Source organism: Saccoglossus kowalevskii, chromosome 19 (genome assembly GCF_978046115.1).
Source record: "Saccoglossus kowalevskii chromosome 19, keSacKowa6.1, whole genome shotgun sequence".
NCBI classification, from domain to species: Eukaryota; Metazoa; Hemichordata; class Enteropneusta; family Harrimaniidae; genus Saccoglossus; species Saccoglossus kowalevskii.
The window spans coordinates 6,183,524-6,198,895 of NC_140659.1; the positions used below are offsets into that span (position 1 = coordinate 6,183,524).

Below are 15,372 nucleotides of genomic sequence, written 5' to 3' on the forward strand. Positions count from 1 at the left end.
AACATGGAGATTAAATCAAGCTTCACCCCTAGTGACGATTGTCCGCATGTTTGCATAAGTACACCTCAATCGAACTTTTTTTAATAAACAGCGCCCTCAGTACACTATAACTATTATTATTCTGATAAGTAAGGGCAAGCTGACAATTATCGATTCATTGTACACCACAGCACCATGTCCTCGACGCTGTTCTTCGGATACTCAACATCCATGCTCGATGAACGAGTCTACCTTGCGTATCCAAATGCGGTGTTTCGTTCCATTGCAAAGCTACAGGTACGTTGCTAATCACTTTCTCCCGCACAAATTTAGCGTAACAGACGTGGTTGTTACATTCCACGAAGACGTGCGTGTGTACGCATTTCAGTGCACAGTATATGATATTGATAGTACCCTTTACTAGGTGCGTTACTCTGTTCTTTGTTATTCATTATAGGATTGGCCTAACAAAAGAACTGTTTTTGTCATACGTATATACAGGGTCTCCCGTTTATAATAAAAAGAACGTACGGTCAGCCCAAAAGAAATTGAATTTATTTGAATTGAATCAAATTGCCTCTCATATATCTGTGCTATGTTTTCATTTTATATAACCAATCTATATCAATACATTTAATGAGGAAATATCGCGGGTAGCGGCTATTACCGACAATATGAGAGGGTGTGCCACCAGTTCTTCCAGGCACCCACTTCTTTGTAAACCAAGTACCATAATGAATACCACTCTCACAACATTTGGTAGTTTCCATGATCTGCATAGAATTAGTACGCCATGCTGAATGGCATATGGACCACGTGTTTATTTATTTGGAAATGTAATTCTGGCTCATTATAATAGGCCAATAATTTCAGAGACGATATGAACACACAAATTGGCCCACAGTTTAATCCTGCTTGCTTGTCAGTATACGGATCATCACACCATGATATACCGTCGGTATAAAGAGAAGTGGGGTCAATGAACTATCCGACGAAGATAGCGCCTGCGTAAGATCCAAGGAAAAATGAAAATTACAAGTTGATAGATAATATGAAAGATGACTCGGAGTAAATGCACGTGACTTATTTGCAGTCTGTTGCGATTCCGATGAAACATCGCGTTCATTGCAGCATAGCGTTCGAATATAACACGTGACGCCATCGACGCGTCCGTCGTTGCCATGCCGGGAATATCGTCTGTTGAGTAAATTTACGTAAAAACAAAACACATTGGATTTTTTACTTTTTGTTGCTTCGTTTATGTGCTAAAATAGTGTATTGTCGGTATTCATACCGCCAGTTTGTTGAAATATACAAAAATTGTCGATTTTTGCATGCGCCCGGGCATGCGCCTCGCCCATTTATGCGTATGTTCTACGAATGCGTTTAGCCCTGGAATTCCCGATTCTAAAATTACCGTCAGACGCGATGCAATAATGTTTGCGCATGCGTAACCTACCTAGCAACGGACGATGGCCGTACAGAAATATAATAAGTCAAAAGAACAGCGGCAGACATGCAACCCCATTCTCCTTCCCTCCACACGCCGCCTCTGAAACACCATGATAAGACTTTTACTACGTGTATTATTTGCGTATTTGTGTTATTAGAGAGCTCTTTTTGCATTATACTAAACGCACTGTTAAGGGTGAAATAATTTACAACAGAAATTAATTTCATTGCGGAATAACTGTTACAAAGGTGTTACTCGGTTCATAAAACTGACCGTCCTGTCAATTGCCAGGCGAAGAAACATAAACAAACGAAAGCACTTCGTATTATTTACGACTAAATCGTCCTACTGCCACACCGTTTGTGCTACGGAAAGTAAAAAAATGAGTTTCTCACTTTGAAAACAGACGGAATCTACAAACAACGCGTACGCTTTCGTCGGGTTCGAAAGTCGAGCACCTGTATGGCAATCATGCATTCTCCTTCCCAGAGTTCCTTGCGGTTAGATCACCGAAAGTATATTCGTAAATAGAACTCTACCAGGGAGATTGGCAATCTTGTTTTGTTGTGCGTATTTGAAAGTAGTGCCACTGTGACGCATCGACCAATCTACGACGAGAATAAGATCACGTGGCGGCAGAGATATAGTCGAAAAAATAAAACTCTGTGTGGGAGATTGATGCAACCCCGGAAAAAGTCAGCGGCATATTTGATTTCCAGTTGAAACGGATGATTTTTCAGAGAAAATGCAGGCGGGTACGTGTGTGTGAGTAAATATGACCGTGGCATAGTTTTTCAACTCCGAAAATACTCGCAAAAAATATTACGCTATAGCAAAAGACAATTTGCATGTTCTTTTTTCTTGCTTAGGCAGAATAGTGTGCACATTTTCAGAGACTGGTACTAATTAGTTGAAAGATGATGTCAGTTTTATTTGAGGGGAATTTTTACGTTGCTAGTTGGAATTATTGATATTCGGTGTACTGCGACCCCGTATGTTTGGAACTTTCGAAATCTGCCCTACCCTCAAGTTTGTTGGCTTCAAGCCACGCAATGTGCGCATTCGTATAAACGATAAACATGCAAACGCTATCAATTCGGGAAGCGGCAATACACATAGCAGCGTGTTATTAAAGAGCTAGTGTGCATGTTATAATGAGGTGTACCGCGATTCCGTGTGTTTGGAACGTTCGAAATCTGTCCTACCCTCTAGTTTTGTTAGTTTCAGGTCACGCAATATGCGCAGTCGTATAAACAAAAAACGTGCAAACGTTATCAATTCGGAAAGCGGTAATACACATAGCACCTCCATGTACATAGCAACGTGATTTAAAGAGCTATAATGAGATTATAAGTGGTACGCTCGGGGTATTTGATAGCGGATATAGGACCTCTTTTGTGAAAATTAGCATGTTTGAGATATCATAGCACAATAACATAGTATTATTTTGCGTGTTACAGTGAGGTTTTTTGAGAAACTTGTTCTAGCTTGTGTGGACGAGAACCTAAATTCGGGTATTTTGTTAGTAGTCTTATTGTACATTTTTAAGACGCTGGTAGGAAAAGGTCAGCTAAAATATCGCTTTCGCTCTCAGGGCTAGTTTGCCACAACTTGAAGGCGCTGTATTTGCGCAACCAAGCGCACATAATATCAGAACTTATTCCTTTCGCGTCTCGGACAATAACTTTGAGTACGATTCACTCGGACGTAAATTCCGATATTTCAAGAATAACCTCAAAATGTCTCTGCCATAGGAATCTATGGTAAAAGCGTTATAAAACTGCAAAAGTAGCAACTACCAACTCATATATATATGGGTTCGAATGATCATTTATTTCCATTCAATATTGCTTTAGTTACATTTATTGCGTGTTACGCGACTCTTCGCTTACGAGTACATTAATATTTCGTGCGTCCGCGTTGGCGCCTGAGCGTTGTTACATTGTTTAAAATTTCTAGTTGGTCGCGTGCCGGTCGCGTGCGGCACTCTCTCTCTCTTTTTTCTGTCTCATCTTAGCAGCAGTGTATTTTGACGTGTACGTTTCACCGCTGAATAAAGATCCATTGATAATAGATCTGCTTCCTATCTATTTCGGGAAACCATCAAGTGTTTTGTGGGACACACTCAAGCTTATATATTTTCTCAACCACAAAATTGGTGCCGAGACCAGGATTCAACCTGAATTCAACGGTTTCCGCGAAATAGACCAGAATTTCTCAAGTCAGCGTTTTCAACCAGTTTGCACCACCTCGTCATTTCGACTCAGCAACTATGGTTAAATTACAAAGTTTACGGAACAAACGGAACAAGGCAAAGATAATTCTACTCAAGGCGATAGAACCCACGGAGGCGATGATTCACGAACATGGACAACAACGAGATCCACAACTCGATTACGGGGAAATCGCCGATTCTCAAGCTCACATCAAACGACTCCTAGACTTCCTCATAGCAGCCGATGAAAACGTCATCGACGTAATCGATCCTTCCGATGATGCTTTCAACGAAATCACAGATTTTCAAACGGATATTGCCAAAAGATATGCACGAATCGCGAGGTTCATCGAAGACTTCAAGATGAAACAACGGCACTCGGCAGTCGCGACATGGACGAAAACTAGCTAACCCGACGCTACTTCGCAACCCCGTCTAAAAACGGTACAACTTCCGCGCCTGGAAATGAAAGAGTTCAACGGCGATCCTCTCAAGTGGAGTGAGTTTAACGACGGATTTAAGGCAACAATTGACTCTAACCCACAGATCAGTGAAATACAAAAATTCACTTATCTACGGTCTCTCGTCACTGATGAAGCCAAACGACTAATCGATGGTTATCAGACTACTGAAGCAAACTACAAGTCAGCCTACGCTCTATTAGAGAAACGCTACGGTGATACACAATTAATTGTACAAGCACATATGGAATCATTGTGGTCTCATCCAGCACCGAGTTATAATGCGACATCGCTTAAAGACTTCCACGATAGCCTTGAAACCACTGTGCGATCGCTCAGAGCTCTGGGAAAGCCTGAATCTGGATACGAAGAGCTACTAATTCCCCTTCTACTCAAAAAGTTACCTGCCCAATTTCGACGTGCCCTTGCTCGATCAAACGGTGATCAAACATGGACATTGGCAACTTTCAGCATAGCGATGATACGCGAGATACGCGTACTCGAAGTCGGGCTGGACGAGGACGATGTTGACGATACATCATACCCTTCATCTATCTCTGCATTTACTACCAGCAGTCAAACTACTGGAGGTAACCAAATAGCAACAGTGCAAGGTAATGATCAATACAAATCGAAAAACAAATCGAAATATAACCGACACAATGCTGCTACACGATACAATGACCGACGACAGACATCACAGCGTGCGTCCAAACCGCCACACTGCATATACTGTAGAGGTAAACACTACACAACTGACTGCCATGTTTTAAGCTCTCGACCCGACAGACTCAACTTTATACACGAAAATAAACTATGTTATAACTGTCTTGGCTCACATCTAGCGCGTGAATGTCGCTCTCAGTGGACATGTCGCACCTGCAAGAAAAAACACCATTTCTCTATACATTCGGACTCCTCGACCAGCGCAGCGCAAAAAACTTCTGAAACTCACGTAAACTTTGCGCATGCTAATTCATATCGGCGACCGTTTCCTGACGGGCCGTCAAAAACGGACCCAGCGCCACCTCCGCGCGTGCTTCTCAAAACAGCTCAAATTACTACTATTGGTAATGGTAATTCTCAGGTCGCCACAGTCCTATTTGACGAAGGGGCTGACAGGAGTTTTATAACCACTAAGTTCGCTGCCTCGATTAAAGCGGACACTAACTATTTGGAGACCCTAAATCTCAAGGCATTTTCGAATAGCAAAACTGGGTATAAAACCATACCACGAACTACAGTCGCTCTCCTACAACGAGACGGCTACAAAAGTCCCATTGACTTGCTCATCGTTGATGAGATTTCTGATAATCTTGACAATAACGTTACTGGTGACCTACGTAACATACCACACTTACGAAACCTACCTCTAGCGCATCCAATCACAAGTGACACCACACTGACTATAGATGTACTTATTGGTGCGGATCGGTATTGGGACTACGTAGGAAACCACATTATAAGGGGAACCAGTCCTGTAGCAGTTTCCTCTGCCTTTGGTTATTTACTTTCGGGACCAGTCTATTCAACTAAGAGAAGAGGCCATAATACGAATACATTTCATATTTCCTCGATCAAAACACCAGACCCCGAGCTCGATAAACTTGTCGCCAACTACTGGGACCTCGAAACGGTAGGCATCCATGACACCATCAAAGTAAGCGAAACCAAAGCCACCCATGATGAACAACATCGCCAATTTGTTGATAATTGCTTGTCCAGCAAGGACGGAAGGTATATCGCTAAGTTACCATGGCGACCAGATCATGATATTTTGCCGACAAACTTACAGTCAGCCACCTCACGCACCAGAAATATGATCAACAAATTGCCAAGCGAACTTGTGAAAGTTTACGACACCATCATACAAGATCAACTTAAGCAGGGCTTCATCGAGGAAGTCACCGACGACGATCGAGAAATCGGACACTACCTGCCTCATCGATCGGTCTCGAAGGACAGCGAGTCCACTCCGATCAGAATCGTATATGATTGTTCAGCAACTTCAAAACGGGATCAACCCAGTTTAAATCAATGTTTAGTCACCGGACCGCCACTGCACAACTCGCTGACGTCGATACTAATTCGATTTCGCTCAAACCCAATAGCTATGACGGCAGACATTGAGAAGGCATTTCTGCAGATACAGCTGGATGAATCCGACAGAAAATTCACTAAATTTCTGTGGTTTAGCGACCCGACTGACATTGCTAGTCCCTTCAAGACGTACCAATTTAAGGCAATATTGTTCGGCGCAACCAGTTCACCTTTTATTTTAAACGCGGCACTGCGACATCTGACCGATTCATATTCCGATAATCCTACTGCAATTAATTTGCAAAAGAATTTATATGTGGACGACGTGGTTACTGGCTGTGAAACACCAATGCAAGCTTTGCAGTTTTACGAACAATCCACTGAAATGCTCGCTACACGTAAGTTTAACTTACGATCATGGAGTACAAATGACACCCTCTTAAAGAAAACTACGAAAATCGACGGCCGTTCAAGTGACAAAGAAACAGTCTCAATTCTCGGTATTCTATGGAATTCCAGTTCCAATTATCTTCAGGTAAAGAAAATGAAATCTCCCGATTTTGGAAAGTTTACTACCAAACGAGACGTCACCTCTTACAGCGCGAGTTTATACGATCCATTGGGATTGTATTCTCCGGTTCACGTCCGAGCAAAACTACTTATTCAAGCCCTATGGTTAAACAACAGTGATTGGGACCAAGCCATCGATTCTAAATTTCTCCTACAATGGCAAGGCATCGCAGCGGATCTCTATCAAGTAACAAAGAACAGCGAAATTCCACGTAAGTACTTTACAATACAACCTCAGAATGTCGAAATTCATGTTTTCGCAGACGCCTCAGAACGTGCTTACGGTGCTTCAGTATACTTGGTCTCTGAACAAGAATCTACACTTGTTATCGCGAAGACACGTGTCACTCCCATTGGTAAACAAGCGTTGACATTACCACGACTCGAGTTGATGGGAGCATTGATCGGAACACGGCTTGGCCAGTTTGTATCTGAATCCCTTAAAGACAATTTCAATATTACCAAACGCCTTCTGTGGTCGGACAATCAGATAACACTACACTGGTTGAACGGGCGAGGGAGACAAGATGTCTTTACTAAAAACCGCGTTTTGGAAATCACATCCCACCACCAAGAGTACCGCTACGTACCCACTTCACAGAACCCAGCTGATCTCTTAACCAGGGGAATTTCTCCGCGTCAACTGAGTGAGTCTCGTGTTTGGTGGTTTGGCCCCGATTGGTTAACTAATAGCGCATTATGGCCGAAATGTGAATTGTTTCCTATCGAAATAACCGAAAGTGTCAACGAACAATTGGATCCTGCGACTGCGCCAAAATGTCTCACAGAAACTGCGATACATCATATGTCAACTGTCACTAAGCCAACTTTGCTGCAAACAGAATTCGGTGACATACTACCCGCTACAAATATGCGTGATACTCCAGTGAATACTGACAATTTTCCGCGCCAAGTTGGATTCAGTATTGACAGTATATTTCAAGTCAATAATTATCGCGATCTCTCTCATTTATTACGAATTACGGCTCTTGTACTACGTTTCGTACATAATATTAAAGCAAAGCTAACTCGACGGCCATTGAACATTTCTAGTCTCCATGGAAACGCACCAACTGCGTCCGAGATCAATGACGCTGAGCACAGGTGGTTGAAAGCTGTTCAACACATTCACTACTCGGACGAAATACTCTATTTACAGCGCCAGGCGAAACAAGTTGGACCACTTTGTAATCAACTCAAGTTATTTCTCGATGATGACGGGATTCTACGAGCAGGAGGCCGACTCCAGAACACATCCCTTCCCTATGATAGTATCCATCCAATTTTACTACCAGGGAAACACGCTTTCACGTCAGCGGTCATACGTGATACCCACCGTCGTTTACAACATGCAGGACCAAATGCAACCGCAACCAGTATACGCGAACGCTATTGGATTATATCCATTCGCCGATATGTGAACATAGAACTCAATAAATGTGTGGTGTGTAAGCGAGTAGATGGGCCAGCCTATTCCAAACCGATCCCCGCTCCACTTCCTACTTTCCGAGTTCAAGAAGCAGACCCCTTTTCCGTGTGCGGTATCGACTATACAGGACATTTATTCGTCAAAGATCCTATCTCAAAATCAGTTGTGAAAACCTATATTTGTCTGTTTACGTGTGCGATAACACGAGCAGTTCACTTGGAGCTTGTGCCAGACTTAACAACAACATCATTTATTCAAGCCCTCCGACGTTTTTCAGCTAGACGTAGTACTCCTAAATTAATTGTTTCGGACAACGCCACTACGTTTGTATCGGCCACCAATGAACTCAAAACCCTGATGTCCGATCCTGCAGTTCAGCGATACCTGACAAATCACCGAATCAACTGGAAATTTACTCCCAAGCGATCTCCTTGGAATGGGGGATTTTTCGAGCGTATGATAGCCATCACTAAGACTAGTCTAAAGAAATTTCTCGGTCGCGCCTGTGTAACTTATATCGAAATGGAAACGATTGTGACGGAGATCGAGTCAGCAATCAACGATCGTCCCCTTACACATCTTTCTACTGACGACAACGATTTAAATCCACTTACGCCCTCCCACCTGGTCAACGGAAGAAATATTTGCTGTTTACCAAGGCAAACAGTCATCAATCCTAACTCCAATTTCGCCACAGATCACCAGTCAGCCAACCGGCGCTATGCGTATTTAACTACCTTGCTAACCGCATTTTGGAAAAGATGGTCTAACGAATATATCGTTTCACTGCGAGAACGACACCTTAATCAACACAGAGGAGTTAAAATCAACACTGTACGGGTCGGCGACATAGTACTTATTCACAACGATGTGCGTAAGCGGGTACATTGGCGTATGGGCCGTGTGACAAAGTTGTTACCGGGAGCCGACGGTATAGTTCGTGCTGTGGAACTAGCAACCAAAAACGGTTCCACAAATCGATCTATAACTCGACTGATTCCATTAGAATTGTCTACTGAATCTGAGACCGAATCACATCTAACCCGAGATTTGATGATTTCGAAACCCAATATGAATATTGATCAACGAGATGAACAAGCCGGAAGAAGGTCACACACAAGCAGTCCCGCCGGGGACGGTGACCAAAGACCACACGCAAGTAGCTCCAATGGGAGCGGTGGTGAATCCATCCAGCCACGACGATCGAAAAGGGCGACGGCTCGCATAGCTGAACGAAGAATTGAAAATCTGATCCAGCGTGATCTTGTGTGACATTAATAATAATAACTTTTATTTCATAATCGACTTTATGATGTACTTTCGTTCAAACTGCTTTGTATGTAAACTATATATTTGCGTTATTCATGCACATTGTTATTATCTTTATCGCTTTATTATCACGGAAATGAAACGTGTCTCATTCGAAAATTATGCTAGACGCATCTTTCGCGGCGGGAGTATGTCGGGGATGGGTTCGAATGATCATTTATTTCCATTCAATATTGCTTTAGTTACATTTATTGCGTGTTACGCGACTCTTCGCTTACGAGTACATTAATATTTCGTGCGTCCGCGTTGGCGCCTGAGCGTTGTTACATTGTTTAAAATTTCTAGTTGGTCGCGTGCCGGTCGCGTGCGGCACTCTCTCTCTCTTTTTTCTGTCTCATCTTAGCAGCAGTGTATTTTGACGTGTACGTTTCACCGCTGAATAAAGATCCATTGATAATAGATCTGCTTCCTATCTATTTCGGGAAACCATCAAGTGTTTTGTGGGACACACTCAAGCTTATATATTTTCTCAACCACATGTGTGGACGAGAACCTAAATTCGGGTATTTTGTTAGTAGTCTTATTGTACATTTTTAAGACGCTGGTAGGAAAAGGTCAGCTAAAATATCGCTTTCGCTCTCAGGGCTAGTTTGCCACAACTTGAAGGCGCTGTATTTGCGCAACCAAGCGCACATAATATCAGAACTTATTCCTTTCGCGTCTCGGACAATAACTTTGAGTACGATTCACTCGGACGTAAATTCCGATATTTCAAGAATAACCTCAAAATGTCTCTGCCATAGGAATCTATGGTAAAAGCGTTATAAAACTGCAAAAGTAGCAACTACCAACTAAAATACAACCATCATTTTATTGAAGTTGCTCAATATAGTTTTCCGAACGTGGGTGTGATCCAAGGGGACGTACACGAGAACACGTTCTATGTATCAGCATAGGGCAAACCTCTGAAACTTCGTACCCGGGTGCGTCCCCCATTGTTTATTTTTTATTTAATTCTAATTTCACACACAATCTTTCATTATCTCGAGATTAAAAAAATCAAAGATTTTTTTTTTCTAATTGAACGAGTCGTGTTTCACTTTTATATGATGAATTTGTTTGCGCGTATCTGTTGACCGACTTATTTAGTTGATTATTAGCGAATTGCTGTGTTATGTCTGGCACCGTTTAGGCCATTTGAGGTTCTGGACGGAACTTGACTCAGTGATTTGGAACTAATTTCGAGATAACCGTCGCTATTCGGACTACTATTTCTGACAGTTAGTATTCGTAGTTATTAATGTAGTGAACGATTAATCAAAAGATATGACGTGTTCAGTACTTATTGTGATTGGCTGTATGATTGAAGGTTACGCCCTAGAGTCTTTTTACTGCTTTGTAATTGGTTAAGGTTTTGAAAATGAATAAAGTTGTTTTAGTTGGTCTTGGCGAGTACACCAGGACAGACGCAGTCTTGGAGAGTCCTGGAGAGTCTTGGGGCGAGTCTTGACGCAGTCTTGGGCGAGTCTTGGGTCAGCCTTGCGATAGTCTTGGGGACTTTTCCCCAGGGCGCTGTGTCTTATAGAGTGCTCGACTGACCGACTAAGACGAGAGTTGAAACGTATTTCGTTGTGTGTGTCTTATTTGACTGTAAGGCTTAAGCGACTTTCCCGATCATGTACCTCAAGGGAACGAGATATAGAGATGAGACGAGATTCCCCCCTGACACGTGTGGAGAACCTCAGAGAAGAAAGAATTTCCCTCTGGTATTTACGACATAGAGTTATATGCCCAACTCCGTGATCCACGTACAATGATATCAAGTTTATAACAAGTTTATATTCGTACTCCAATTTGTTTTACACATACATGTACAACATGGAATAGCAATGAACAATCCATTCGCAAAATAAAAAAAAATGTTTAACGAGACTGTATTTAGCAACCGTAATAGTTATCTATCATTACAGAATTATAAACTGGTGTTCAACGACATTGTCGATTATGTAAGTCCGTGGCATGGGGCAATAGCCAATATTATTCCATCGAGTAACGACGACGACGATGTATGGGGAGTTATACATGAATTCGATAAACAGACCGCTGAACGACTGACGAAGTGAGTATAATTTCCAACAATCATTGTAGATAGATAGGGCGGGATACAAAATGCCAGGACCTGCAATGACTGGGCGGGACTTAGCAGATATAGGACAGGGGTGTATATGATAACGATTAATAGTTTAAGTTGTGCATTATATGTCATCTGCCATGTGAGTGATGCCTAATTGTTACCTATATAGCTTGTGTGTGCATGTGTAAACATAAGGGACATTTACGACTATGTTATTATATGTCTAGTCGGTTTTGAAAACCCGCTGATAAGCTAACAATCAGTAATGACTAGTATTTAACAAACGCAGAGGTTAAAGCGGGGGAGTCATCACCTTCACATGCGTCAGACGGTATCAGGACAATCGCCCCTCGGACAATCGCCCTCGTGGGACAAATGCCCCCCACACAATTATTATTTTTTATTTTTTGTAGTGATTTTGACTAGTATCGGTCGTCGGCAAACACTTGTTTACGTGAATGTATAATAAGTTGATAACGAGGTGTCGTCGGCAAACACTTGTTTACGTGAATTTATAATAAGTTGATGAATTAATAAGTTGACAACGAGGTGTCGTCGGCAAACACTTGTTTACGTGAATTTATAATAAGTTGATTAATTAATAAGTTGACCGACAACGAGGTGTCGTCGGCAAACACTTGTTTATATGTGAATTTATAATAAGTTAATAACGAGGTGTCGTCGGCAAACACTTGTTTACGTGAATTTATAATAAGTTGATGAATTAATAAGTTGACAACGAGGTGTCGTCGGCAAACACTTGTTTACGTGAATTTATAATAAGTTGATGAATTAATAAGTTGATAACGAGGTGTTGTCGGCAAACACTTGTTTATACGTAAATTTATAATAAGTTGATAACGAGGTGTCGTCGGCAAACACTTGTTTACGTGAATTTTTAATAAGTTGATGAATTAATAAGTTGATAACGAGGTGTCGTCGGCAAACACTTGTTTATACGTGAATTTATAATAAGTTGATAACGAGGTGTCGTCGGCAAACACTTGTTAACATGAATTTATAATAAGTTGATGAATTAATAAGTTGACAACTTGAGGTGTCGTCGGCAAACACTTGTTTACGTGAATTTATAATAAGTTGATGAATTGATAAGTTGATAACGAGGTGTCATCGGCAAACACTTGTTTACGTGAATTTATATTAAGTTGACAACGCCATATGGTCCAATTGTTACAATAACTTTAGCTGTGAATATTTGCAGAACGCTGGCGTAATTACATTTTTTATACTTTGGAAACTGCGTTCCGCCGATCCATTGTTTTATGAAAATACGTGATTAAGATGTCATGAATTACGGCCTAATGTTACAATAATTATAGCTGTGATGCACATTTTACAGAACACAGTGTCTTATCAGCGTCGGTAAGAAAACAATTGTTGATAACATGACACTTTGAAACATTTGATTGCCACCTATATTTAGTATTTCACTAGTCAGTAAATAGAACTTTCCAGTATTGCTGATTCATTATTAGACTATTTTATCCATTGTCTGACGAGGTGATGTAACGTATTAAATTGTACCATCCCCTATATCGCCGTCAGATTATAGTAATCTGATAAAAACCAGCATTTTTTAATTAACCTGGTAAACATATTTTGTTGTTCACTCTAGACTCATTTTGTATGATAAGATTCTAGAATAATAGCGTGCTCATGTGGACTATGAACTTAAGTCGATATTCTGAATGATTATAGTTTACATATGAATATTTCTGCTTACAACTCTTCCAAGGAGGTTTTGGATTATAGCATGGCCCTTTTGTTGAGTACAACAGAGAGGGAACAGTCAAATCGGCTTTACGAGGAAAACTTAAAAACTATGTGTAAACTAATGTTTTGAGGGCTGCTGACATGGCTGAGTCAAAGAAAGTAACTAAATGAACCAAAATACATGGTTGGTTGCTCTATTGTCATTAGCTGTTTATTCTATTGTTCAAAACGCACACGTTTCATATGGATAAAAAAAGAGTTGTAAGCAGAAATTGTCATAAGTAATCCTCCCTTATAAAATTTCAGGAACCTGACTGGGAGCAATGGAATTTACCAACTTATTCGAGTGACTGTAAAGTACCCTGACAACCGGACTGTGGATTGCAGTAGCTTTGAATTACGAAACCCCTTACCTGGCGAAAGGCGTCCGTCTCCTCAATATCTGAGTATGGTCGTGGCGGGCGCTATGCAGAAAGGGCTTCCAGAAGAATACACTAATAAGTTAAAACGCGTGGTACATAATTCGCACGAAGGACCGATTAGTTTAGACGACAAAGCTATCGGAGAATTGACTTATTAAATCGCAAAACTAATTTTAATGTTTATTGGTGTCAATATCTATCATTCTATGTTATTGTTTTAAAAAATTATTATTGTTTAAAAAGTAAAAACCGCTGCCTATTTTTGCCTCGGCGAGCTAGAATGAACAGATTGAATACGAAGTATACCGAAATAAAACCAAGCTATGTTATTAGCATAAGAAGTGGAAGCCAATAAGGACTTGGTCAGATAAGAAGTGAATATTTAATTAAGTTTTATAGTTTTATTAACCATATCACATATTTGTTTTTTTTCTTTGCTGTTTTTAATTGTGTGTATTTTGTATTGACTTGGAACAAAGTTGTGTTTGTGTTTGTTGCAGGAATAAAAGATATAAATATAAAAATAAATTCAACCGTAAACATTAACATTCGAACATTATATTTCTTACATGCGATTCGTGATTGCATGTGTTGTTTCAAACATAAATATATTGTTAGTCATTTGGTTTGAGATATGAAATACTTATCTATTTGAAAATTAGCCGATCACTGTTGTGCAATATATCTTGCAAATGTTTGTTCATATTCAGTTCCCTCACTTTATCGATGCATTAAATTACAATATCATGCAATACATATATGCAATTGTACGTCGATTATAATACTGTTCCAAAGTTACAATTTTCTCTATATTAAATAGACAGTGATTTAAAAATAAAACGTGGTCGTTTGTAAAGTTACTGTTCGTGGAATTTTGTTGGTTCTTTTCATTTTCAACCTTTTTTGTCAGCAGAACAAAACGAATCCATCAATATTACGATGTGGGAGTTCAACCTAGAGATTCTGATGTCCTGTCATATTAGAACATATAACCCGCACTTTCATTTCAAATACGTGAATTTGTTTTATGAACATTTATAAGTATTGGTAAAATGTTTACCCCGAAAGATCTTTTCATTGGATATATGAACAATTTCGTAATAAGCAGAAGAGGTTAATAGTTATCTTTACTTTATATATACTTTATACATAATTCACGCTTTCATGAAACTCGGTGTACGCATATAGGCGCAAATAGCACATTCACAATACAGAGACAGTATTATTATTTTTCAGTCCACGTTGATATGTCGTTCTCAGTCATCAGCCGACTCCTTATTTCGGTACAGCTACGGGTACACCGTTGTCGACAGTAAACCAGAGACGTATTCTTTCAACGGCACTTACTGTGCAGGTAAGCATGGCTACTGTCGTTTCACAGGACTGGCTCTATGCCTGTTACAGAGTGTGCGTTGAAAGGCGAAAACAAGCCTCGCTGCTCTCTCGCGTTCAACGTGATACTGACGGGAATTTTGCGCTGACATTGTGTCAGGTTATTTTCGATTCCAGTTCACACTTCCAGGTTTTAAAGATAACCACGAGATTAACAACACGAGATGAGATGAGATTTCACTACCATTGGCTTTCCATATCACGATTTTTCACACATAATGTTTTCCATTTCGTTCAGAATGATTTTGTCACGCTTTTTCGGCGATATTATCTT

General features: G+C 40.6%; 1 protein-coding gene across 1 annotated transcript; it reads left to right on the top strand.

The window, feature by feature from the left end:
* Nucleotides 1-158: 158 nt before the first annotated feature.
* LOC102801350 (gamma-glutamylcyclotransferase-like) lies at nucleotides 159-14,566 on the top strand. Its single transcript, XM_085493629.1, has 3 exons — nucleotides 159-276; nucleotides 11,387-11,535; nucleotides 13,591-14,566. The coding sequence occupies exons 1-3, from the start codon at nucleotides 175-177 to the stop codon at nucleotides 13,862-13,864; spliced, it is 525 nt and encodes a 174-aa protein (XP_085349755.1). The 5' UTR covers nucleotides 159-174; the 3' UTR covers nucleotides 13,865-14,566.
* Nucleotides 14,567-15,372: the final 806 nt, after the last annotated feature.

Excerpts from the sequence above, each read along its gene's own strand:
- LOC102801350 (XM_085493629.1), top strand. The coding sequence starts at position 175 with ATGTCCTCGACGCTGTTCTTCGGATACTCAACATCCATGCTCGATGAA. Across the intron at positions 277-11,386 it reads GTTCCATTGCAAAGCTACAG|AATTATAAACTGGTGTTCAA; the intron begins GTACGTTGCTAA and ends CTATCATTACAG. Across the intron at positions 11,536-13,590 it reads ACCGCTGAACGACTGACGAA|GAACCTGACTGGGAGCAATG; the intron begins GTGAGTATAATT and ends ATAAAATTTCAG.